The following is a 26471-nucleotide window of genomic DNA, read 5'->3' on the forward strand; positions in this document are numbered from 1 at the left end:
ATCATGGAAGTAAGCTGTGATTCAGAAAAAATGGTTTTGTGTTAAAGCCTACGCTCAGCAGAATAAATGTCATACTCAGAGGTCCTGAAATCACATGGAAATACTCAACTAGGAAACCAAGTAAGACCCAGCAATAGGCAAGTGGCTACCTGTCTTTACCAGGTGAGGAACACTTTGTGTCCCTCCGAAAACCCTGACATACAGGAATTCCCAGTCTCTGTTTTGGTTTCTTGCCACTGATAAAGCAAATTGGAGAAGACTGAAACACAACACAAGGGCCGTTCACAAATAAAATAGTGCTGGACTTTTATTCTTTTTGGTTTTTGTGTGTTTGTGTTTTTAAACCAAGTCCCCATCTGTACACTTGAAGAAAATAAACAACAGGAGGCGGGCAGGGGCTCTGCCAATGTGCCCGGGGCAGGGCAGACACCTGTCACTCACGAGCGCACACGTCACCTCAGGAAGGTAAGGACCCAAGACGTACTGAAATTACACAGAATATACTCCACTTGGCTTTGTAGTATTACAAACAGGTGAGAACACCTAAGGCGCCGCACTAGGGGGGCTGGCATCTCAGGCACGTGGGGAGACTGGGTGCTGCCCAGATGCCACGCCACAAGCTTTCCTTAGACAAAGGAAAAAGAACCCAATCTTCTCCTCAAGTAGAATTGTCGTAGGTAAGAGCCGCAAGGATTTTATTCATTGTTTAATTTTCTGGTGGCAGGATTTCTTTGAAGTACAATCTAAAAATAAAGAAAAATGAGGTAGCAATTCGTTAGAACTCTTCATGTGTCTCCTAAGAATTTCATGATACTGAAACAGTACCACTGAATTAATCTCATTTATGGTAAAAATAAGAATTACAACTAAAATATACAATGGCTTAAACTACATTAGTGAAGAAGCCCCCACAAATTCTATCCTGAAACATAATTATTTGTTCCCTGTGAGCATAAAATGGAGCAAAAGGCCCAGCTAGTGATCAAGCAAATGGGTCCCCACGCTCACGCTGAAGACACTGCTCACACTTCTGGAGGTGCCTTCACCCAACGATCCTACTAACAATGGTTAATTATTAAGACCGAAAGTAACAACACTTGCTAACCTGAATACTACAGCCTCTGCGATGTTACTTTTCGTCCCCAGGGTTCAGTGTGTTATTTTAGAAAACAGAGAAGAACTTTTATTACCTGGAGGTGCCCCGCCCAGTCTTTGCTGGATCATCTCTAAATGATGAATATATTCTGTCAACGAATGTTCAGGGTCTTGAGACGCAGTCAGGGATCTTTCTGATTTTGAATTTGAGGATGGAGCGGATCTTCAAACAAACACATAAAACAAGAGTGGAAGTCAGCACCCAGAGCACAGACAGGCAGCAGGGAACGGGGGGAAGCAGACAAACATCGCCTTCATATCCTTTACCACGAAAAAAAAAGTGAAGCATGTACATATGTGTGTGCGCGTTTGTTCGTTTTGGTTTTTAAAATGTAGTTATGCGTGTATGTGTGTATGTACATATGTATGGAAACTCTACGCCCAACGCAGGGCACAAACTCACGACCCTGAGATCAAGAGTTGCACTCCCTGCAGGCTGAGCCAGCCAGGCACCCCAGAAGTAAGGCATTTTTTAAAAATGCTATGTAATGCTTTTAAAAACCAACTTCTATAAAATGTTGCAGGCTTAAAATGACTAAAACTTACTGTATACTATGATTTTATTCATAAAATCGTCATGTATGAATTCATTATCCCAACTGGTTTTTGCACCACTGTCCCTCAGACCCACCTCTTCTTTGTGCCCTGAGGGTGACCCAACTACCCACGGGACTTTTCCGATGGTCCCGAACTGTCCCCTTCACTGGAGGCACAACCCGTCCCATTCTGGTCCCTACTCAGTGCATCTTCCTCCTGGTCCTCTGTTGTCACTGTCTCTCAGGGTAGGGACACTTCCTGCTCATCCTCACCCCGTCCACATTGGAGAGGCCTCGGCCACCAGACCAGGAACCTCTGCCTTCCCCACACAGAGTGGACACGTGTGCGTTCCCTGCCTTGCTCGTGGCCGGGCCAAAGCCAAAACTTTCATGATATGTCTCCCTGAGGAACTGCACACGTTGGTGGAACGTCATCAGCACAGGAGATCAAGACCCGGACGCACAGCACATGCGCCTGGGCTGCCCCGTGGCACGGCCGTGGCGCCTTTGTGTACTGCACCATCTCTCCTGTTGGGACAGCCACACCAGTGGCTGCCACACTCCTGAAGTGTGGTCTGCACTGACATGCCACCGTCAGCCAGGGGCATGGGGTGAAGGAGCGAATGCCGGTCAATGGCACTTTGGAGACAGTGCTGTACCCTAAGAGTGGAGCTTGCTCTGGAAAGCTCACTCAGAGAAACAGAAGACTGGATGTGTGTGCAAACACCCACAAAGATGCAAACTGAATTCTGCTACACGTTTTAAGGGTGTGTTACAAACACTGGAGGTCATGTTGTTGAAAGAATTACATAAATGACTCCTGCTCTAGATTTCCTCACACGAGCATTTGGACAGGATGGTCACATGGTTCAATCTGCAGAAATGCAACGGAAGTCACATCTTCCGTAATTAGCACCTGGATGAGAAATCCCTCTGTTGGGAAAACACGTTCTGGGGACAAGGCGGGGCCACTTCCTGCCACCCCCACCAGGGCCTCAGGACGTGCCGATTCCATATAATCCTGGCTCAAACCCTTAGGCCATTATGGAAAGCTTTCCTCAATTTAATTTTTAAACAAACCTGCATTTTACCATCCAACCACAAGTGCTCCTATCTCTTAAAATGAAAGGGCTCTTCCCCACCTAAAATAACCTATGGATGTTTAACTGTGTTGCTGTAACATCTCAACTGCCAACTGAGTGCTAAGTACAGAGATAATATCATGTGTGCAAAACCCCAATCCCAGAGAACTATGGTGAGCCCACCAAGGCCTTGCGTGGCTGTGTGCACGTCTGGGGAGGGGTCCTGCGGTTGGAGACAGCCCCGTGCACAGCGGCTGCGCTACAGCGCGGGCCCGGCTGCAGTGAAAACGCAGCCTCGAAGTACACTCACCTCTCCCTCTTGCACGGGGAAGCTTTTGGCACAGGGTCCCCAGTGTGGCTGGAGGATGCATCCCGGGTTGGTGGGGACGTGCTGGTTTTGGGTGGAGGCTGCTGCCGTGGCATCGGGAATCCTTCCCCCACAATCGTTTAACGACAAAGGGAATAGGAAAAGAGATGGATGCCTTTTAGTAGGAAGGACCTTCTACCAAAAGTTAAGCTTTTAAGATCTGCCTGGCAACTTCAAACATTTTAAACATACCCTATTTATAAAAATTATGCCTTAGAGACTTAAAAAAATGTTTTTTAATATTTAATTTTGAGAGAGAAGGTGTGTGTGACCAGGGAAGGGATAGAGAGAGAGGGAGACACAGTATCTATCTAAAGCCGGCTCCAGGCTCTAAGCTGTCAGCACAGAGCCGAACAAGGGGCTCAAACCCATGAAGCGTGATATCATGTCCTGAGTCGAAGCTGGATGCTTAACCAACTGAGCCACCCAGGCACCCCTGAATTTTTTTTTTTATTATTATTTTAGGCCATCTCTACACCCAGTGTGGGGCTTGAACTCACAACCCTGAGATCAAGAGTCACATCCTCCACCAACTGAACCAGCCAGGCACCCCTAAAAATTGTTTTAAAGAACTCTATGGGCGCTTGGGCAGCTCAGTCAGTTGAGTGTCCGACTCGATTTCAGCTCAGGTCATGATCCCACGGTCGGGGGATTGAGCCCTGCCACAAGCTCCACACTGAGCTGCTTAAAACTCTCTCTTCTCCTGCTGCTCCGCTCCCCACTGGTGCTCTCTCTTTAAAATATGAAGGAAGGAAGGAAGGAAGGAAGGAAGGAAGGAAGGAAGGAAGGAAGGAATGACTGGAACTGTTCTTATTTTAAAAAAGAAAAAAAAGCTCTACAAGAACCCTGAGTTTTGATCACCTGTGTTTTGCCCTTGCCTGCAGGGCTGACCTGACCCCAGCACGCATACGGGCAGTGCCTCCAGGGGATCCTGGGGGCAGTAGTAAGGAGGGTGTTCCTCCCCCCCATTTTGAGGAGAGGTCTCCAAAGAGGGAGAGGCAGAACCCTGGAGACCACCAGGTGCACCTGGTGTAGGAGAAAACTCTCCTAAAGGCCTGAAGGTCAAAAAGCCATTTTTATTTCAAGAAGTAACAAACAGGTAGGAACCAAAGCTAATCAGTGACTAGGGAAGCCCAGTCCCCTGATGGTCAGCTCTGGGGGCAGAGCTCAGGGGGCACCGCCTACTGGCAGCCTCCCACCAGGCCCCCGAAGCCCCGCAGGACAAGGGGCCGCGTGCCCCATGACAGGGGCGTTCTCTGTGCTTGTGCGTGGGTCAGCATGGCACCTGGGGACCAGGTGTGGCTGATCCAGCAGGCAGTGGTGCCCCAAGGACAGATGTGGCCATACCAAGCAGAACATCACTTGGTTTTGGGCAGTAAGATGGACCTTCTACTAAATGAGTTATTGGTCAACATATTTAGCATTTCTACATTTTTTCAACCATTAACTGTGTAAACCCTGGGTTTTTCTACGCTTCCCAATGTTAAAGCCATTTTCCTTCTGAAGCCATCTCGCCTCGCTGCCAGCGTCCCTGGATGTACTGATTTCATATTTGCTTTACTGTGTCTCCAACGGGCTCAGCCAGCACCTGGCTGCCAGCGGAAAGGGGTTAAGCAGGGGGCCCACCTGGGCGGGCCGCTCGGCCTTGCACAACAGCTCCTTTTCGATCTACTTCTTGCCACTTCTTAACCAAAAAACGTAGTCTACAAAGGAAAAAAAAGGACACAAAACGTTGAAAACTAGAGCAAATAGGAGTGAAAAGAACAACGAAAATCCAGACGTGATCTACGACTGGAATCAGACTCAGGTGGGCCCCCACTGTCTTTGTGGTGACCTTGATGCCTGTGCCCTCAGCACCTTCCTTGCCACAGCCCCCACAACCGCCCGATGCCCACCAGCTCAGAGTCTCACAGACCCCAGTTCAAATCAGTCTGCAACACCTGCTCCCTTCGCCACTAACGCCACCTAATGGCTCAGGACAAAAGGTGCAAAGACAGAGGCTTTTGCCCTCAGGCGCTCCTGGTCAGAAGACTGAGGAGTGCCAGGTGGGTGTCAGGAGGAGCAGCACTGGGGGGGGCTCCCTGACCCCTCCTGGGACGGACCCTCTGTGGCTTAGTGGACGCCCTTCGGAGCGGGCCTTCCTGCTGGCTGTTGCTCCAGGCACCGCTGCCTCTCTGACCACAGGCCCTCTCAGAAGGCATGTCTGCCTCGCATCAAACCACTGCTGCTGAAAATGCTCCTCCACCGTCAGGAGTGCTGGCGGCGGGGCCTTGGGACTGCTTACCAGCCCCACAGACCACCTACCAGGCTTCCTGTCCAAAGACGCAGAATGGACAGACAGACAGATGGACACACAGATGGTGGGGGGGGTGGTCTCTGGTCAGAACTCAGAGGTGAGGGGACTAAGTGGCCTGAGGCTGAGAGTCGAGAGCACGAGAGCAAGGAACCCTGATGGACCGGAATGGCCGGTGCTCAGTCTCTGCGGGGAGCAGGGCTCCCACCACCCTCTGCAGCTTGGGGAGAGAAGCCAGGGAAGGCAGCCCACCCAGCTACTGCGTTCAGCGTGTACCCTCCCACAGATGGCTGGGGCCTGAGGACACACCTTGTGGGCATCATGGAGCAGATACAGCAGTACAATTCTTACTGGGACAAACATTTTTAGAAATTCAGCACATCTTACAATTATAATATAAAATGGATTCTCATCACTGTTAATTTTGAACAGGTCAAAATTTCCAATCACACCAGAGTCACATACCTGTCCCCCAAAAGAGACCCTGTGTAAACAAACGACTGGGACAGTGAGCGGTGTCTGAGGCTGGTGGGACCCCCACAGTCTCCCCTCCCCCAGGAGTGGTCTCATACTCACGATGGAAAACAGCACCTCGTGTGGGTCCCCTGTTCCTATGCACCTGGCCCTTTTTATGGAGCACAAATTTGACTAAAATACAGGAAACTGCAATCTGAAGCAGTGAAATGCAGTTTCGAACTTGATCAGATGTGCCTGTCATCAGAAGGGACCCTGAGAGAGACCCATCAAGGGGCAAGGCACTGTTTTGTGATAAAAAGGCATCCCTCAATCTTCTGGCGTCAGAAGGCAGCTGACAGTTTTGCACAACATGATTTCTTGAAGGCAAATGCCACGTATACTTTAAGGCCTCAAGTGTCATCATCTTAGAAAAGAATGTAATTGCACAGTAAGACAACGGAGGACTAAGCCCAATGTGCCTCCTGCTTGCGAAGATTACCTTAATATTGCGATCACAACCCTGACGGCAGTTCGGAACTTTGTAAAAGGGCGAGATGTGCTAATTTTCTTATCAGCTTTGGAAGGAAATACTCCCAAATGAGCGATCATGGAGAGTGTTTCTTGTTCAGAGTCCTGGAATCCACCGATCAATAGTAAAAGATACTTCTTTTGATAAATCAGAGCCTTTCTGAAGCTTTCTGCTCTCAAATAATGCAGATACAGTTTTTCCATCTGAAAGAAGAAAAAAGCAAAACAATCATGGAACAAAGACATCTTGCTGACAGAAGTTGTACAGTACGTTTGTACCACTGTGCTTTAAAAAGAACCAGACAGAGGCACCTGGCTGGCTCAGTCGGTGGAGCGTGCGACTCTTGATCTCAGGGTTGTGAGTTCAGGCCCCACGTTGGGCATAGAGACAACTTCAATATATAAATAAATCTTCAAAAAAAGAAAAAGAAAAAGAACCAGACTGTTCTCCTTCTCAGCAAATTGTCACATCAGCCCTGTGTGACCTCCGTCCCCAGGGACGGCTTTGCTGTGCAGAGTTTGATCTCCTGTATCAGACAAAAGGGAGACCACAGACTTCCTTTCCAAGCCTCAAGGGAGCCCCCCCAAAGACCCCAGGAATCTGACCACAAGGTAAGGTGCGCCCCTGTGGCGGGGCGGGGTCCCATCCTGGGCCCCCTGGACATCTCAGGGGCTGTGGGAAATCCCTCAAGTCACATAGAGAGGTATGTCCTTATACCCTAATGCTGTGACACAATTTCTCCCTCGAGAGGGCTCAGAGCACAAACCTCAGGGCCAACATGATGAGCAGGGCCCTTTCAGGGTGTGGAGACTGTGGTCTAACGGGACTCCAAGCACAGACACGAGGTTTGTGGGGAATGGGGCCAGCTTTCAGATGGAGGTGTTCTCACTTGAACTCCCCTCATGTGCGACAGCTCGACAGCTAGAACCAGCATGTCTGCCGGCTGGAAACAGGCACAGGGCGGGTACGTGTTTTGGCAGCTGTGCTCAGGCGCAGGGGAACCCCATGTCACAAGAATGCTTTTGCTGCTACAATGAACAGGCCAGGGTTTTTAAAGCACCAGGATTTTAGGCGTGGAGGGAGAATGACCAGGCACAGCAGAGAATTTTTAGGGGAAGCGACTCTGCAAGACACTGTAAGGGCGGCCACCTGTCCCTACACGACTGTCGGACCCACAGAGTGTGCACCACCGAGAGCGAGCCCCGCCATGCACCGTGCTTCTGGGTGACTGGGACCCGTCCATGCAGGCTCGCTCAGGTGTGGGACGTCTCCGCACCTTCCCCTCAATTCTGCTGTGAGCCTTACACTGCTCTAGAAATAGACAGTCTCTATAAAAACAGACAAAGGGCACCAAGCAGGTGACACCGTGCACACCCAACACGGCCCTCAGACCCGCCCTTACCTGCATGCTGCAGGGGTTTGCATCCTCGCTTGCGGGCAACCCTGCCTCCGGCTGTCGCGGTGAGCTCTGTGACACCGCCCTGTCTTGCCTCCATGAAGACCTGTCCGGCCTCTGTAACGAACCACACACGGCACCGTCCACACGGCTGAGCCAACAGAGGAGCACCCTGAGAAACATGGCCGAGGGCAGAGTCGGCAGGAGATGACCCCTCGGAACCCCAGCCCCAGGGGCAGGGTCGTGTTCAAACAGCTCGTTTCTTGTTCCCCCAGGGGTCTTTCCACGGGGAGGCCCACCCCGGGTGCAAGGGGGCTGGGCGCACATCTCCCGAATGCCATGATGTGGGCCATGCCTGGGCCACCTTCAGCCTCTTTTCACTGGTGCCTAAGCTGTCACGTGGTATTATCAATCAGATAATTAATACTCACGGGTAGTTGCTACATAGCATTTATTGAAGTATGACTGCACAAAAGGTACAATTTTATTAAAAACAAAATCTAAATAATTATGAAAAGAACCCTGAATTCAAAGTGCTAAGCCTGTTAAACACCCTCATACTCTCTGGTCCTAGAAATGCTAACTCCTGGCAGGTGTGAATCCCTGGTTCTACTCCAGCACCAACAAATCACACTCTTGGAAACCTCAGCAAGGGCCCCACATGGGTGCCACGCACACTGAGGACGTCATGACCAGGCAGCGTGTCCAAACGCACACAGCATGGCCTGGACACCACGATGTGTGTGGAAGACGCCCAGAGCTCCAGTAGGGACGCGTTAACAGAGGAGGAGGATCCCACAGTGAGGACAACGAAGGGACCGCCCACATCGGACAACCAGGACCTGTTACTGAGGCCAGAGGGAGCTCCAAGTACTTGGGCCATGTGCACTGTGACCTCCGCCCCTCAGACTGGAACAGGAATCAAAGGCAGCCTGGTGGCACCAGCCCCCAGCACCAGGACTTGGCTGAGAGGAGGAGCCTAGCACCAGGGTGACCCCGTGGAAGGGCCCTCGCCGGACCCATGACGAGGAAGAAGGAAAAGGACAGATGTTTGTTTTCCTGGTTCTAAAACACAGCCTGGGCTTTTCTGGAAAGAAACACTCTAGAAATGGAAATTGTCTTGGACATGAAGGGCAAAATGCCCCTCCAGTTCACTCGCAGCCTGTGACTTACTCCTTGAAAACATTTATTTCCTACAACGAAAGCAAAAATTATGTAGGACTACACCAAACTAAAAAAGCAAAGGAAACCATCAACCAACAATACATCCAGTAAGAAGTGAACATCCAAAATATATTTTAAAAATTCATACAACTCAGTATGGCAAACAATCCAATGAGCAGAGGATCTGAACAGTTTTCCCAGGAGACATCCAAGTGGCCAACAGACACCTGAAAAGATGCTCCACATCACTCCTCATCAGGGAAATACAAGTCAAAACCACAATGAGATACCACCTCACGCCTGTCAGAATGGCTATGACCAAAACGACAAGAAACAACAGATGTTGGCGAGGACGCCGAGAAAAAAGATGTTGGCGAGGACCCTCTTGCACTGCTGGTGGGAATGCAAACTTGTGCAGCTGCTCTGGAAAACACTGTGGAGGTTCCTCAAAAAGTTAAAAACAGAACTACCATACAATCCTGTAACTCCACTTCTGAGTATTTACTCACAGAAAATGAAAAGATAATGTGAAAAAAGACCTGCACCCTATGTTAACGGCAGCATTATCTACAAGAGCCAAGATAGAGAAGCCACCCAAGTGTCCATGACAACATGCATGGACCTCGAAGGTATTATGCCAAGTGAAATAAGTCAGACAGAAAAAGACCAATACCATTTGATTTCACTTACATGTGGAATCTGAAAACACGCCCAATGAACAAACAAAACAGATTAGAAACAGGCTCACAGACACAGAGAACAAACTGGTTGGTGGCCAGAGAGAGGAGGGTCGGGGAACGGACAAAATCGATGGAGGGGACTAAGAGGTGCAAATGTCCAGTCGTAAAGAAGATGCAGCAGAGAGAACACAGTAACTGTGTGGTGACGGCTAGTAACCAGACCCAAGGTGGTCCCCGTTTTGTGATGTGTGTAAGTGTCGAACCACTATGTTATACACCTGAAGCTAATACAGTATCGTATGTCAATTTTTCTTCAATAGAAATAACTTCCTGATTTCCTTGTGAACTTTCACATAAAGGACAAAAGTGCTCTAATGGTGACTGGGCTTTAGTCCCACAGGGCCAACGGGATGCCTTCAACAAGGGACCTCCAAACACCTGTGAGCAAGTTCCAGAGAAGCAGACAGGGCTGTGAACTGGTGCTGATGACAGCTTTCATCAAGAGTAAAACACGGAGCTTTCGGGGTGCCTGGGTAGCTCAGTCAGTTAAGTGTCTGACTTCAGCCCAGGTCATGATCTCGCGGTTTGTGGGTTCGAGGTCCACATCAGGCTCTGTGCTGACAGTGTGGAGCCTACTTGGGATTCTCCCTCTCCCTCTGCCCCTCCCCTGCTCATGCTCTCTCGGTCTCTCTCAAAATACACAAATGAACTTAAAAAAAAAAAGATTAAAACGTGCAGCTTTTATAACTTCTCACATCAAAGAACGGAAGTCCTGAGTCTCCTTAGTGCTTGGACCCTACTTCCCCAGTACAGAGGTCCCTTTACTTTATCTCCCACCAGAGCTTCAAACACGCAAAGCAAAACTGGATGGAGCTTGAAGACAGACAAATTCACCATTCTGTTCAGTGATGTCAGTATCTCCTGTGTGGTGACTTCAAACAAGGAGGAGACAGCCCAAAAGGCCACAGGACACCAACCAGCTGGACAAACTGACTTTCATGGGACCCTCTCCCTCCATCCAGCACCAGAAACATCAAGTCCATCACTAACTACCACCCGTTTTTCAGCAGGGGTGGTTGAAAAACAACCCGCTGAAAAACAACCCACACTAGGCCCAGGTGGTTTCCTGGTTAAATTTTAATAAATATTTAAGGAAGAAATAAATACCAGCTCTATGTAATTTCTTCCAGAAAGTAAAAAGAGGAAACATGTTTCATCTTATTTTATGAGGCCAAAACCAGACAATGACAATATAAAAATAAAAAACAAAAAACCAACTCCAGATTAAAATCCCTCATGAACCCAGATACAAAAATGCTCAACAAAATATTAGCAAATCAAACCCAACAATATATAAAAATAATAAGACATCATGACCGAGTGGGGCTTTTCCTGGCGCCACAAGATAGTCAACATCCAAAAATCAACGTAACGCACCATGTTAACTGACCGAACAAGACAAAACACATCATCATATCAACAGGTGAAGAAGAAGCATAACAAATTAAACATCTGTTCAGGATAAAGTCTTTGCACACTAAGGCCGGGGCCTTCACGTGAGTACCTGCTCACCACCCTTCACAGTGACAGAGCAAAGGCCACCCCCAAGATGGGGGACCACGCCTGCACAAACCCGTCCAAGTCTGGAAGTCCAGCCTGTACACCAGGCAAGAAAAGAAAATCAAAGGTATTTGCATTGGAAAGAAAAAAATAAAACCTTCTATTCGCAGATGATGTAATTGTCCATGTAGAAAATCCTACAGAAACACTTCGAGGGTTAAAAAGTGAGGTTAGCAAGGTCACAGGACATCTAAGGTCAAGGCAAACCTATGAATGTTGATGTGTTTCCATACACTAGCCATGAATAATTGGAAAGCAAAACATTTGAAAAGTACCATTTACAACAGGCCCCTGAAAAATGAAATATTTAGGTAAAAATCTAACAAAATGTTTTTAGAATATGAATGCTGATGACTACAACATGTTTAAGAAAGAAATTTTATGGGATGCCTGCGTGGCTCAGTCAGTTGAATGTCTGACTTTGGTTCAGGTCATGATCCCATAATTTGTGGGTTTGAGCCCCGTGTTGGGCTCTGTGCTGACAGCTCAGAGCCTGGAGCCTGCTTCGGATTCTGTGTGTGTCTCTCTCTGCCCCTCCCCTGCTTATGCTCTCTCTCTCTCAAAAATAAACAAACATAGGAAAAAAAAAGAAAAGAAAAGAAAAAAGAAAAAAAGGAAGAAATTTTAAGAGATTTAAATACATGAAGGGACATCCCAAGTTCACAGATGGGAAGATTCAATACCGCTAAATTCAATAACAGTTACAGTTATACAGTCAAGATGTCAATGCTTGCCTAAACCTCTATAATACCGTCACTGAAATATAAATCACATACCATAAAACTTATCCTCTGAAAACAGTTGTTCAACAGGTTTTTAGTATGTTCATAGAATGCAATGATCACCAATGTGTAATTGGAGGAGGTTTTGTCACCCACACCTATCAGGCAGCTGGTGAAGGCCAGCAGAGCAGAACAGAGAATACACACACACACAACTGTGGAGCAACTTCTGACTTTGGCAAAGACAAACTGATAACAAAAGACAATCTTCAACGTATGCCAGAATAACTGGTATCAACCTGCATACAAATAACCCTTGACCTAACCCTCAGACCAAAAAAAAAAAAAAAAAAAAAAAAAAAAAAAAATCAAAGCAGAATGGATCCTAGACTTAAACGTAAGAAGTAAAACTATAAAACTCTTGGCACAATCCATAAAAAAACAAATTGACTTTATTAAAATTAAAACTGTTGTTTTGCAAAGAGTACTATCTATGCAGAAGAGACAACACAGACTGGGAGAAGAGATTTGCAAAACATATCACAATATATGAACTGGAAACACAACAAAATAAGAAAACAATGCCATTTAAAAGTGGGCGAAGACTACTTGCAACTACATGGATGGAACTATAGGCTATTATGCTAAGCAAAATAAATCAGAGAAAGATATCGTGTGATTTCACTCATATGTGGAATTTAAGAAAAATAGATGAACATACAGGAAGGGAAGCAAAGATAGGATAAAAACAGAGAGGAAGACAAACCCTAGAGACTCTTAAATACAGAGAACAAACTAAGGGCTGATGGAGCGGAGGTGGGTGGGGGATGTGCTAGATGGGTGATGGGCACCGAGGAGGACACCTGTTGTGATGAGTACTGGGTGTTATGTATAAGTAATGAACTACTACATTCTATTCCTGAAATCATTATTATGCTATATGTTAACTTGGATTTCAAATGCAAATAGATAAAGGGGGATAAAAAACACAAGTGGGCAAAGACTTGGAAGGACTCTTCACTAAAGAAGAAACACAGATGTCGCCGCGCACTGCGGGACGCTACAAGAAAAGGCACCGCCCGCCCCAAGCATGAAGATGCTGAGGGACCGGACTCCCACGTTCCGTTCAAGGGCAAGTGAAATGGTGCAGCTATTGGGCACTCTGCAGGGTTCGGCAGAAATATGACGGGACACGGCGTCCCCTCCTGGGTATTTACACCGGAGAAACGAACCCTGCTCACAGCAGCTTCCAGGAGCACTGACCACAATCGTTGAGCACTGGAAACAACCCCAATAGTCTCCAGCAGCCAGACGGCTGAACTGAGGCACATCTGTGCACGGACGCTGCTCAGCAGCACGAGAGAGGAGCTGTTGATGCACCAACGCCCAGCATGATCTCGTGGGCGCTAGGAGAGAAGCGAGGAGCCCTCCGAAACGTTACACACCGTGTGGGCCCGCTTCTGTGGCACCGGGAGAAGGCAAACCGCAGAGAGCCAGGCCGTGCCTGCCGGCAGCCGGGAACAGGATGTGCTGCTGGGCCATGTGCTCCGCTAACAGTGTGGTCACACGGGGCACGAGAATCCACATGTGTGTGAAAACTCAAATGGCATCCTACCAGGGGCAGATTTTACTGCATACAAGTCCAAAAAACAATTAAAAATTTTTTCATCATAAAAGTAAAATCAGGGACATGACAATCTAAAAATAAAAGAAAAAAAAAATCAGGCATTCTAAGAAGAAAGTCTACCAAACTATACAATCAGGAAAATTGAGGTCGTTTTCATTACGTAAAAGTCAAACGAACAGATTTCTTTTCATGAACATGTATCAAACATCATCTCCCGGCAAGGGTCCCGTGTCTGTGTACGAAGTGGAAAACCTGCTGAAATGTTATATAAGGCATCTGGCATCTTGGGGAGGTCAGAGCCCATGACAGCTAACTGGAAAGAACCAGCACTCAAGCCCACGGCCCAGAGGAAGCCCGGTTCACGCCATCTCCGAGCAGAAGCACCAGTACGTACGCTCCGGACACGGCCCTTCAGCAGGTGTTGCTTCAGAGACGTCTCCAGCTGGGACACCGCCAGGCGCAGCTCAGCCTTCTCCTGGGTCACTGTGCACAGAGCTTTCGTGAGGGAGTCATTGTCTTTCAGCAGGACATCCACCAGCTGGACCTGCAGCTCTGCTGGCATTTTTTTCTTGAAAAGAGAAAAACATTAATGGATATACCTTTTTTGTTAAAAGGTACACACTTTAGGGGTCCCTGGGGGCTCAGTTGGTTGAGCGGCTGATTTGATTTCAGCTCTGGTCATGATCCCAAGGTTGTGAGATCGAGCCCCGAGTTGGGCTCTGCGCTGGAGGTGGAGCCTGCTTGAGAATGTCTCTCTGCCCCTTACCTGTTCGCGCACGCTCTTAGTCTAAAAAAAAAAAAAAAAAAGGTACACACTGTGTATTTTTACTGTTGGTTATTTTCAGGAATTATAGTTTTACCCATATTTGGGGTTCAGTGACAGCTTGTGGGGCTAAGAAGAGCTGTCCATCTATGGGATGGAAAACAGTAAGTGATCAAAGCACATTTCTCTTTGATCCTGTAAGAAACTGACTTCGCACAGCCCTGGGCTGCACTGACAGGGCCAGCCTGCTACAGAGCACCGGCCTGCTCACAGCTCTGTGAGCACACAGAGGGCCCAGAGAGCACCGTGGGTTCTTCCCCGAGGGTCCAACAAGTAAGTCCCTTAACACAGGTTCGTTACTTCCATAATCAGAGCCACACTCAGCCTACAGCAGGCACAGGACACTGACAGAGGCACTGGTAAATAGGGCAGGATGCACCACACTGACCCCTCATGCTCAGCAGGTACAAGGTCCCCTGCTGCCTACATGCATGCTGCCTTCACAATAAACAGGATGTTTTCACGATTACCAAGGAACATCTACCAGGAATTTGTGTCAGACACCACGACTTTTTTTTTTTTAATGTTTATTTTTGAGAGCTGGGGGGTGAGGGGGGCAGAGAGAGAGGGAGACACAGAATCTGAAGCAGGCTCCAGGCTCCGAGCTGTCAGCACAGAGCCCGACATGGGGCTCGAACTCATGAACCATGAGACAGATCATGACCTGAGCCAAAGTCGGACGCTTAACCAACTGAGCCACCCAGCTGCCCCAGCAACCACAACTTCTGATCACCTTCCTACAAGGCAACACCTTCCCGCGCAGCTGACAGGCGCAGCTGAGAGCTCAGGCTCTCAACCCAGGTGTACATGGAGCAGGCTGGGCCTGGGGCAGAGCAGCCCGTGCCCCTCTGGGGGGAGTGCCTGAGCATCGGCAAGGTTAGGCGGCTTTCTGGGGGCAACACGTGGCAATGCCCAAGAAGACACCCACTTCTTTGTGGCAGCGGAGGAGGGATACAAGGAACCGCAAAGGCAGCCCCACCTCTCACCTGGGAGAAGTTGGGCGCGCTCAGCTCAGACTTGAGTTCCTCTAACGTGTGCAGTAAGGACGTCACTGCTTTCTCATTTGATGATGTCCAGTCGCCAATTGTCCTGTGAAAATAAACAGACACTTAGAGGATTCACCCAGATCCCAACTGATAATTACCCAAAGCCACTGGGAACGCGTGGAGAGATGACAAATGGGTCCAATGCAGCCCCAGGAGGACTTGCTTATGACTGCTTCGTCAAGCCATGCCCTGTCCACAAAGTTAGGGACTCGGGGCCTCTCTAATGACAGTGGTGGCCCTGAGGTGGTGCAGCCCTGTGCACAGTCTGAGAAGCCCAGGAAAGTCTGCTCAGAGATCATACTGCTGTATAAACGAATCCAATTACAGACAGGAGAACCGTATTTGCTGAGTTTCTGTGCATACAGGAAAAGGCAAATATTAATTTAATTAATTATAGTGTCAACACTCCTGTCAGTCCCTCAACCGTGCAGACACACGCTGGTCACGTGAGTGGTGATCCTGAGGACGGAGGCAGGGCAGACACAGCACGGATGCTTGGCCCCACCCAACCGCGGTGGGAGTGGGCAGGAGGGGCCTGGCGTCAGGTCCAGACCCTCTGGGTGGTGAGCAATTGTAAAAGGGCATGAGGAGAACAGATCTAAAAGCAACTTGGATTTTTCTCTCATATCAAAATAGAGAAAACACATGCTGTCAACACCTTTCAGGAGAGTGCTGCCCACAAATGTGTCAACACGTGGCGAGAGAAACAAGCGTCTGTTGCTTAAAAATGGGCACCTGACACCAAACACGGCGCCAGCCTTGTGCACGCTCCTCACGGAAGAGGCGGGGCTCGCGGGGGCGTGGCCGGAGCCCACGCGCTCACCTGTCCACCGTCTGGCTGACGAAGCTGGTCAGGAGCCCGGCGGCCCAGAGCAGCTGCTGCCGGACCTTCTCCAGGCTGAGCCGCTGCTCCTGCAGCCGCGCCGACTCCGGGCACTGGCGCTGGCGGGCCTCCTCCTTCGCCTCCAGGTCCTGAACCGTCCGCTGGAGCTGCCGGATCTTGTGCTCGTCACGCTGGCGCCGCAGTTCCAATTCTCGCTATTGTCAACGGCAAAACAACAGACGGGCCCTTCGTGCGCACGTTCCAGAAGCAGAAGGCAGAAGCCCAGCCCTCAGCAGGGGGCGGCCCCTGGCCGGCACCCTCCACACGGGGTGTGGAGTCAGGGCAGCCTCCCTGCCTCAGACGGACGGGGTCTCGGTGGTGAAGGCTCGACCTGCATTTCTGAGAACTGTCAGGCTCTCACCAGTGTGAGGAGGGGACGCCACATGCCGAAACGAGGAGGAGTCTTCACGGGCCCCAGTTCTGGCACCCGACCTTGACGTGCGCGCGCACACACACCAACACACGGACACGGGCAGGGTCAAGCACCTGCACTAAGTGCAAACCGCCTCACTTACAAAATGCCCTTCAGCACGGAGTGTGCCGGGTGCCTGGGAGGAAGCGAACAGTCCCCAGCTTCCTGCCCGACACGGGGATCTGGGCCCCCTCCAGGGAGACAGAGGGAGTCACCTGGTGCAAACCCCTCTGGGCAGCCATAAACGTGACAGGGGCGGCCGGGTGGAGCTTCCGTGGGTGAGGAGGCCCCAGGAGAGGCGGGAGGCGGCACCGTGTCTGGAGACAAGCAGACAGATACCCGCGGAATTGGGAGGGAACCTTGGGTGCCCAGAACCCGGCCCGGGCCTCCCTCGACACGCCCCGTGCATCGCGGACCACAGGCTCTTCCTGGCATCGATAGATTAACGCTCCAGCCTCGTGAGGACACAGGGATCATTACTTTTCTATTTTCCAAGTTAGGAAAGCAACATACCAAGAAACCTACAGGTTTATTTTTATAAGTAAAATAAAAAATAAAATAAATAAAAAATTAAACTTACTTTTTTAAAAAATTTTAACCATCAACAGTGAAAATAACACCAAAGGGGCTACATTAATCACTTCAAATTCTTTCCAAGATGCATCATGAAGAACAATTACTTATTTAACTTAGGAAACATTTTCTTTGCATTTTTTAAGCAATCACGTTACCACTCGTTTAAAAAAAAAAAATCAAAATTCAACAATAGGGTTTGGCTGAAAACTTTAGAGACAGTTTGGGGAAGTCCATAAGAGGCACACGAAGGCTACAGGCCGCTGTTCCCATGGAGAAAGAGTAAACACACACACACACACACACACACACAATCTGGAACACGTTTGGGGATCCTGTGTGACGAAGGCCCATCTGGGGCTTGACTCTACTTGCTTCCTTCACAAAACAACATGGGGTGCTTCCCGGCCGCACGGCGCCCATTCTGTCACACCTCCAAACTACTCCTGCGTTTCCAAGACTCTGGGCGGTAAATGCAGCCACTACAGCAAGGGCTGCTTACGCCACTGCGAAGGCCACGTGCAAAACATATTGCCGCTGACACACACCGCAGCACAGACGAGCCCCAAAAACATCAGGAAAGGAGTCAGACAAGGAAAGGCCACACGGGCGGCGGGGGGGGGCGGTTCCTTCATAGGAAGGTCCAGCACAGGCCAATCTGCAAACAGACCGTAGACTCGCGGTGGCCAGGGCTGGAGGAGGAAGTGAGGGTGAGCGCTAACAACATGAGGCTCAACACGGGGTGGTGAACACAATCTACAGCTGGCTGTGGTGACGAGTCCACAGCTCTGAGTTTGTACTAAAACTGCAAAGGACGCAATTCAGGTTGGTGAACTCCACGTATCTCAGTGAAGCTGTTAAAACACACTGATCACACTCCCCACATGAACTTCCAAAACTAATTTTATACCATTTGGGGGTCTGATTTATCTTTGTAACACTTAGAAATCTAGACTTTTGATTTTAGAAACACATAGTCATTTCTCAAACGTTTCACGGCAGGCTAACCACTGAAAAGACCAGGCCACTGATTTTCCTTGTGTGTTTTTAAAAAATATTTTTAGTATATGTGCTGCCAAAGTGAGCACTAAAAAAGATTTTTAAAGAGGGCAAAACATACGTGAATCCACATGAAGACACAGGATATAATTTTCTCAGAAATAAAGGCTCTGAGAAATAAAATATATCTAAAAGTAACATTTTATCCAAAAAATAAAAGGAACACTTCTCAACCTGTGAGGCAAAAATCATCCCAATATGAAAATCAAAGACACCACAACTTTATGGGGTGCCTGGGTGGCTCAGTTGGTTAAGCGTCCACCTTTGGCTCAGGTCATGATCTATCTCATGGTTCATGAGTTCGGGTCTCATGTCAGGCTCTGTGCTGACAGCTCAGAGCCTGGAGCCTGCTTCAGATTCTGTGTCTCCCTCTCTCTCTACTCCTCCCTTGCTCATGCTCTGTCTCTCTCTCAAAAATAAACATAAAAAAAAAAAAGACACCACAACTATAAAAGTACAGACCAACATCTCTCATGAACATAAATGCAGAATCCTTAACAAAATACTAGCAAACCGAATCCAGCACTATATAAAAAAGAATCCTACACCAAAGTTAAGTGGGATTCATCCCATGAGCGCAAGGCTGGCTCCACCAGTGAAAACGAACGAGAAACGCGACATTAAGAGAATAAAGGGCAAAAACCATAGATTTCAAGACACCAAAACCACAAATCCAGCTCACTCTCGAGACTGAAAACAAGACACAAAAAGTCTGAATAAAACAGGTACCCTGAGAATCTCCTCTGATGAAGGGCAGCTGTCACAGCTGGGGGTGGAGGACGGGTAAGAGGCTGCAGCACCTCCACTCAGCACTGCAGGAGGGACGAAAGGCACCCGGACCAGAAAGGAAGAAGTAAACCTACATCTCCGTGCAGGTGACGTGATCTCATATGCGGAAAAGCCCAAAGAACGCATCAAATGACTGGGAACAACAAACAAGCGCAAGGGCACAAGATGCAAGATCGACAGAAGGCCCAACGGCATTGCTCTAGGCCAGCAGGGAACCATCTGCTCACGGAAAGAAGAAACCAGTTCCACTTACGACAACACCAACCCCTAATAAAACACTCAGAACAACAGAACAACAGCATTAACACTCGTCATCTGAAAACAGCAAAACGTGGCTGAAAGAAATCAAAGACCTGAACGCGCGGACAGACTTCCAACCTCACAACCCGTGGAGGTAACATCGCTGAGGTGGCCTCACCCCCCAAAGTGACCTGCAGAGTCAAGGCTGGGCCCCAGAACCCTACGGTCCCCGAACACCCAAGCCCTGACAATGAGCGAGGTTGGAGACTCACGCTTCTCGACACGGAAACCTACAAAGCTGCGATAACCAGGGGGCAGCAGGGGACAGACGCACGGACCAGCGGGACGAAGGAGTGGCCCAGGGTCAGGCCCCCATGTGGCGCTCTCGGCCCCCTGGCTGGCTGCTGGGTGCCGATGCGGTCGGCGGTGCTCTCACCAGTCTCTCCTTGTCTCGAGCCTGCCTCTTCTCCATGTCGGCCCGGCCGGGCCTCGTCTCTGCTCTCCTCCTTGCGTCCTTGTGTCCTTCCCGTGCAGCCAGCCTCGCCTGTGAGCGCTTTAATCCTGCCTGCTGCTGTGAGGAACTCTCCCCCTCTGTCGGCTCCCGAGCCTGGGCGGGCTCCACAGCGGAGGTCTGCGTGCCCCTTACCTCCTTCTCCCTCTCGATCTCCGCACGCTGCTTCTGCACATCGGCCACCAGCTGCCGCTGCACCTGCTCCAGCCTCGCCTGCAGCTCCGCCGCGCGGGACTTCTCTTCCTTCAGCTTCCTCAGCAGAGCGCGATGCGCCGGGGCCTCCTGTGCTCGGCTGCTCAGCTGCTCCGTCAGGAGGCGCTCGTGGCGCAAGGCCGTGGCCAGCTCCAGCGACCGGTCCTTCTCGGCCTCCAGGCTGCGCCGCAGCTCGGACAGCTGGCTCCGCTCCTGCGCCAGCAGCGCCTCACAGCGCGAGGCCTCGATCCGCAGCTCCTTCTGAAGGTTGTCCTTTGCCGTCTGCTCGTGCTTCAGTGCAACGCACAGTCTATTACTCTGAGCGTGCTGCTTCTCCAAAGAGAGTCTTAGCTCCTGTATCAGGGAAGAGGTGCGAAAAAGCAAATCAAGAGAAGTGTCAAAACCATCTTCCTGCCCCAATTTCTGTTCATATTCTTCAACCTAGCAATTACACTTTTTTATCCTACAGGTACGAGAAAACCATATAACAATTCTTCTGTTACTTTGCCATTTTTATTCAGGGATGAAGTACTTTCCTGAAGCAGTGTTCAGTAAATGCACACCTTCCCTAGAACCACAACACCCTGGACACTCAGACACACGATGTTTTCGCCAAGCCACAGTCCCCGGGTGGGTGAAAGACGCTTTTGCCCAGCCCTGGGACTGAGGAACACAGAGCACCTGCCAGACCCGTGGCCATCAGAGATGCCAAACAGCATGCCAATTCACACACACAACCTCCACTGCACAGAGAAGCCGGGTCACTGCCATTTAAGCAGTCTGACACGCACTTCCGAGGCTGTGCTCCGTGCGGCCAGACAGTATGGGTTGTGAGCACCCGTCTGTCACCACGAAGACGCTGCTGTACCGCAGACGCAGGCCTGCTTCACTGCTGTTACACCCTGCCACCAGGCACGTGACCACAGGGAGACGGGGAGCTGGGCCCTATGAGGAGCTGCGCTCCCACCTGCCAGCCCCACTGCCCCCCACCAGCCCCCCCCACCTGCCGGCCCCACCGCCCCCCGCCAGCCCCGCGCCCAGGCACCTCCAGGGTCTTGGAGCTCTGGCCCTCCCTCTGCAGGTGCTGCAGCTGCTCCTCCTCCAGCCGGCTCTGCAGGGCGCGCTCCTTCCCGCGCTCGCTCTCCAGCTCCTGCAGCGCGGCCTTCAGGTTGCTCTCCTTGCTGTCCAGCACAGACCTGTGCAGGAGAGGCAGTGACACACCAGGCTGCAGCGCCTGGGCCGTAGACAGACCCGGGGCACCTATCACAACACGCGCACACGCTGCGTTCCTCGACAAAAGTGTGGACAGAACCGGGGAGCCAGGAGGTGCTGTGTGGGAGGAGGGTTAGGGTCCCCACCTCAGCTGGAGGACCTCCTTCTGTGCCTCGCTGAGGGATGCCAGCAGCCTCTCGTTGTCCTGTTTACACTCGCGGAGCTCAGATCTTAAGTCTCTGACGACGGTCTGCTCTACCACTAGGAGCTTCCGAACGCTGCTGGCTTTCTCTTGCTCTTCATTCAGCGTTTTCTGTACGTCACTTGCTATACGTTTTTCCTGCTCAACCTTGTATGCCAATAACTCAACTGAGAAAGACGTTAGGGGACATAAGATACCATTACTCGTGAATCTCGGGTGAGCTGTACAAATGATTTCACAAACTGAAGACAAACCAGTACGGAGAGGGAGATGTATTCACTCTCAGGGAAAATGAGTTTTCCAGGCCGATGGCCAGGACACCGGAGGCTCACTCCCTCCAGGCCTCGGGGCACCCAGAGTCGTGCAGGCAGAGTGGCCGTGCAGACCAGAGGATGGGACGCGGCTCCCCAGGGCCAGCTGTTCAGGTCCAGGGTCTCCTGGAGGCAGGAGTGAGGATTGAGCCGAGATGGACGTGCACGAAGACCAGGTGTGTCCATCTCCACAGTCGTCCTAAATCGCCACCTCACCCATCACTCCAACACTTCGTGCTTCCCAACAGGGACTGCCTCGACCCTAGCAGCTTCCCCAGAGAACTCTCCCAAGACTTAGCAAAGCAATAACCCTGGTTCTCTACAGTCTCCCGGGGAAAAAGGAAGGGAGAGAGACGGTCAATCCTCCATGAGGCTGGCACTACTCCCACACCAGAACTCAAAGACTGGAAGCTACACACCAGTAGCCTTCATGCATTTAGATGCAAAATACCAGTAAGTCCAGCCCAGAAATGCTCACGAGGTAATGCAACATGGCCCAAACACAAAGCATTGCAAGGCCTGGCCCATCATTCGGCACCCAGCACTAGGAAGAGAAGGGGCTGTGCACGTGGATGGAGAGCATTGTGCAGAGACCACTGCTGGCAGCCTGTGTGAGGGTGTGAGGCGGAACACCTCTCCTATGGCCGGACGCCTGCCACGGCAGCACGCGACGGCCTAACTGGAGCAATCAGTAGGAGGAGGTGGCAGATGAGAAGGAGAAAACAAAATGCTTTTTATTCAGAGATGATGTGAATATCTATAAGAAAGTCCCAAGGAACCTAAATTAACATAAACGCGTAAAACAGGCTGCTGAGACCTAGTGCAAGCCCCAGGGACTCCCAGACATGGTCCTGCTGGTGCCCAGCGCTCACACCAATATAGACCCCCCCCACTGCCTGGGCGGCGCCACAGAGTCGCTTTTCCAGGAGTTCTGTGAACTAAGAAATGCCGAGGCCGATGGTCCCCATGCCCAGGGACCCGGACAGACCAGCCCCAGTGCTGGGCAGCGGGAGGGGCAGTGCTCACCCTGCCTGCGCAGCTGGTGCTCCTGCTGGCTCCCGCGGGCCTCCGCGCTGGTCAGCGCCGCACACAGCTGCTGCAGCTTCTCCTGGTTCTGCAGGTGAGTCATCCGCAGCTGGGCGCGCAGAGCCTGGATCTCGGACAGCAGGCTGCTCCGGTCTGACAAGCGAAGGTGCTCCAAGGACTTTTCCTGCAGGTATCCCCGGAGCCGGGGTGGCAAAGGAGGGAGAGCAGGGTCACAGACATGGCCACGTAGAGGAGCACCCCCTGGACGGGGGAGCAGGGAGCACGTCCCAAGGGCGGGGGAGGCTGGGCCAGGCCAGCATCTCCAGGCACAAACAGCCCACTGTCCACAAATTCTTGCTTCCAGCTTCATGGGCACAAGCTTGGGGACCGAGCAAGAACAAATTCACAGGACAAAGGTGGCCTAGAACACAGGCACAGAGGCCCCTAGGGACCTTCAGGCCTCACTTGCACCCTGGTCTGTGCCAGAGGCTGCTCTGACCTGCCACAGACCCTGCATCTGGATTCTAGTGCCCTCTCCTACAAGGGACCTTGGGGAAGCAGGCCCCCCAGGACCCTCACAGTGCCGGGCTCCCACGCACAGCCTGGGCCAGACCACTTAGCACCACTCTGTTTCCAAGGAAAGGCAGGATATTTCCAGAATAGATTCTATTTGCACACAGACAGGACTTCCTCCTCAGTCACTACCACACTCCAAGGTCAGGGGAAACACAGGGACCAAAATTCACCGTCAGTGGCTCTGGGCACTAAATCGAGGCACGTGCTCACCTGCTCCTGGACCACCTTCTCTAGCCTCTGCAACAGGGAGCTGTGGTCCCCGGGGTCAGGGCCGCAGGGCCGGGGCTGCAACTCGGCCCTCAGCATCTCCCGCTCTTTTCCAAACGCCTCCTGAACGATCTGTAGAAACTCTCCTCTCCAGTCGAGGCACATGTCAGGAAACTCCTAAAATATTGGAGCGAACAGTTTGGTGTTTCCATAAATGCACCCTGCAGGCGGAAGCAGACCACCCAACAGAAGACCACGACCAGCCCAGGGCACGAAAAGCCAAGCCCGCCATCATGAACGAAGAAGGTGCTGAAGGAGACAGCAGGTAAGACTGAGAAAACGTTGGCAGGCAAACCTTCTTCCCCACCGCCGCTCTGCCAGGCCCTGGGGCGGGTGCCCGCTGACTGGCTGCTCCCGCCCCCACTGTAGGCCTGGGCCCGGCACTGCCCTCTTGCCCACCGCTCCCTCCGCCCCCTGTGGCCTTGGACAGGGTTCAGCACCTGGCTCTCTCTCTCTGTGCCACCCCGGGTCCTTGGTTGCAAAGTGGGCACTGAGACCCTGTGGGCTCAGGCCCGGCCCCATGTCCTCCTCCCACTGAGCCCCGCCACACATCTTCCCACGGCCTCTCTTGCCCTTACAGGGCTGGAATGTGCTGGCAAACATGACTGAGAAGGTGACTAGCCAGGAGCACGGCCCCTGTGTCCACTGACGACCCTGTTCTTCCCTTTATTCCACTCATTTGGCCAAGCAACTCACTCAAAGTGCTCCATGCCCACAGCCTATTTTCTTTCAGGCGGAATGCCACCATACCTTCTCTCCCTTTAGGAGTGTGGGGCTCGGATGCCTCCTCAGGGCCGGGATTGCCTCCAACAGGCCAGGGCCTTCCCTTGGGAATCGCTCAAGGGAGGCACTTGGCTCGCCCTTGCTCAGGGCGCTAGGCGGCCCACGGTACTCAGACAAGGCCAGTATGTGGTGGCTCTCATCACACACCATCTGCAGCAAAGCCTGCAACGGGACGTGCATTTCAGAAAGAGGGAAAAGAAGCTTGAAGCTAATCGTGCATTCAGCACCCTGCCCACCAATCACGAATGCTCACTAGAGCCACCCACATAGCACCCCCATGGCTTGTATCAAAGAGCAGATTCTGCTGTTCTGTGAGATTTTCAAACTTTCCTCCCCCGTAACCTTCAGAGACTGCTAGAAAAATGGTTTGAAGGACAATTTCTGCTTAAGCTACTCCAAGGACGCCCCACCAGGGTCTGCACAGTGGATGCCACCCCTACCATCCCTTCACTAATCCTGGGTGGGGCTCATGGTGGGGCCTCCCCAGAGCTGCCCCCAGGTTGGGGGCAACACAGTGTCCAAAGTAACCATGAAGGTCCTCACTCCACATGCAAAGATTCACTCAAGGGGCATGTTAGGCCTAAACTCTGGAGAATAGATGGGAATAGAGGTCTCAAACAGGGAAGTATGAAAGTAGCAACGGGAAGCTATAACAGAGTACAACTATTTAACCAGAAATAGGTTTTGCTAGGACTTTAATGATGGGACCCAAAAAAGTAAAATACTAACACAAAAGTACAAAACACCCAAACCCCACGTGACGCTTACCTTAAAGACAATTCTCTTTAATAACCCTAGAAACACTTTTACTTTAAAAAACCTTCCGTTTGCTAGACGCCAGGTCTAGCGGCCCAGATGGCGGCCCCTGTGGGTGCGGCTGGAGGTCTACGACCTCCTGCATCCACCCATCCACCCTCATCCTCTGCTTGCAGAGACAGGGAGGGCTGACATGGCTGCAGATGACTGTCACTTGCCACCTTTTCAACACTCTCCTGATAAACGCAGAAAGAGCACCAGTGGCGAGGGAGGTACTCTGCCCGCACCTTTCCGAGAGCAAAGCTTCCCGTGAGGCCATCGCATCCCTTCAGTGATGTCACAAGACCCCCTGGGTCCGATGCTGGCTGGGGCCTGGAGGTCTGCAATCGGTTTGGACCTTGGGTACCACAGATATAACCACGGGGTCCAAGGAGGTTCCAGAACCCTGTCCTCAGGACTGGCATTCTGTTCAGGGACCTGCATCGCTGTGACCAGCCCACCCTTGTCGTGACCTCCCATGTCGGCCTGTCACTTGGGTGCCCCTGTCTGCTCCAGCTGATGCACAGTGCGCCATAGGCCAATCACTCGCCCCCATTCATAGCTGCTTCCAGCAGGGCTCCTGAGGAGTCCAAGCCTGGCCACCCACACCACTTGCTCAGGGACCCCCCCCCCCCCCAACCAGTATCCCCAGCTTCAGGGCCCCCAGAGCCGTGACCACACCGCGGTCCTGAGACTCGGCCCCTGCTGGCACCACTCTGCATCATGGGGCCAGCTCTCAGACGACTTGACTCTTGGCGCAGTCGTCCCTCACGGTGAGCAGTGTGGCTTCACGCTCCAGAAACACAGGTGGCAACTTAAACCAGAGTGACCTGAGAAATCTCCCAGAAAATACCCAGACATCAGGAATACTGAAGTCGCCGGTTCCGACTGAAGCGAACAGAGAACTGCAGGCTAACTTCCCAGCATCCACGCAGCCCCCTGCAGGCAACCTCGGTTGCTTTGCAAAAGGGCTCCAGGGCATGTACTGGGCTTCTTTCTGGTTTTCCTTTTTCAATCATCTAGTGTTAAACCTCAAAGCCTAAGTACGTAGAATTGTCACCAGAACCACGTTTATTCCTTAAAAATTACAAACTCCTCTAACATGAGACTGCCTGGATTGGAAACACTAACAGAACATATCTTT

The 26471-nt window shown here is 51.2% G+C and overlaps 1 protein-coding gene across 11 annotated transcripts in view; it reads right to left on the reverse strand.

Annotated features, from left to right (window-relative positions):
* Positions 1–281: 281 nt before the first annotated feature.
* Positions 282–26471, reverse strand: part of PCNT (pericentrin) — a 127777-nt gene continuing 101587 nt past the window's right edge. For 7 of the 11 annotated variants that reach the window (XM_047846854.1, XM_047846856.1, XM_047846855.1 and 4 more), the window contains 16 exons: positions 24500–24694; positions 23693–23866; positions 22907–23090; positions 21514–21736; positions 21201–21351; positions 19889–20509; positions 17007–17108; positions 16320–16534; positions 15437–15539; positions 14022–14195; positions 7821–7931; positions 6389–6621; positions 4767–4843; positions 3084–3204; positions 1191–1318; positions 282–743 (listed from right to left, as the gene is read on the reverse strand). In XM_047846854.1, coding sequence (XP_047702810.1) covers positions 700–743; positions 1191–1318; positions 3084–3204; positions 4767–4843; positions 6389–6621; positions 7821–7931; positions 14022–14195; positions 15437–15539; positions 16320–16534; positions 17007–17108; positions 19889–20509; positions 21201–21351; positions 21514–21736; positions 22907–23090; positions 23693–23866; positions 24500–24694 — 2856 coding nt within the window. In that variant the 3' untranslated portion in view covers positions 282–699. Of the gene's footprint in view, positions 744–1190; positions 1319–3083; positions 3205–4766; positions 4844–6388; positions 6622–7820; positions 7987–14021; positions 14196–15436; positions 15540–16319; positions 16535–17006; positions 17109–19888; positions 20510–21200; positions 21352–21513; positions 21737–22906; positions 23091–23692; positions 23867–24499; positions 24695–26471 lie in introns of those variants that run through there. The other 4 variants (XM_047846859.1, XM_047846857.1, XM_047846860.1 and 1 more) reach the window with 4 other exon arrangements.

The sequence above is a fragment of the Prionailurus viverrinus genome, unplaced genomic scaffold (assembly GCF_022837055.1).
Source record: "Prionailurus viverrinus isolate Anna unplaced genomic scaffold, UM_Priviv_1.0 scaffold_42, whole genome shotgun sequence".
Lineage (NCBI taxonomy): Eukaryota > Metazoa > Chordata > Mammalia > Carnivora > Felidae > Prionailurus > Prionailurus viverrinus.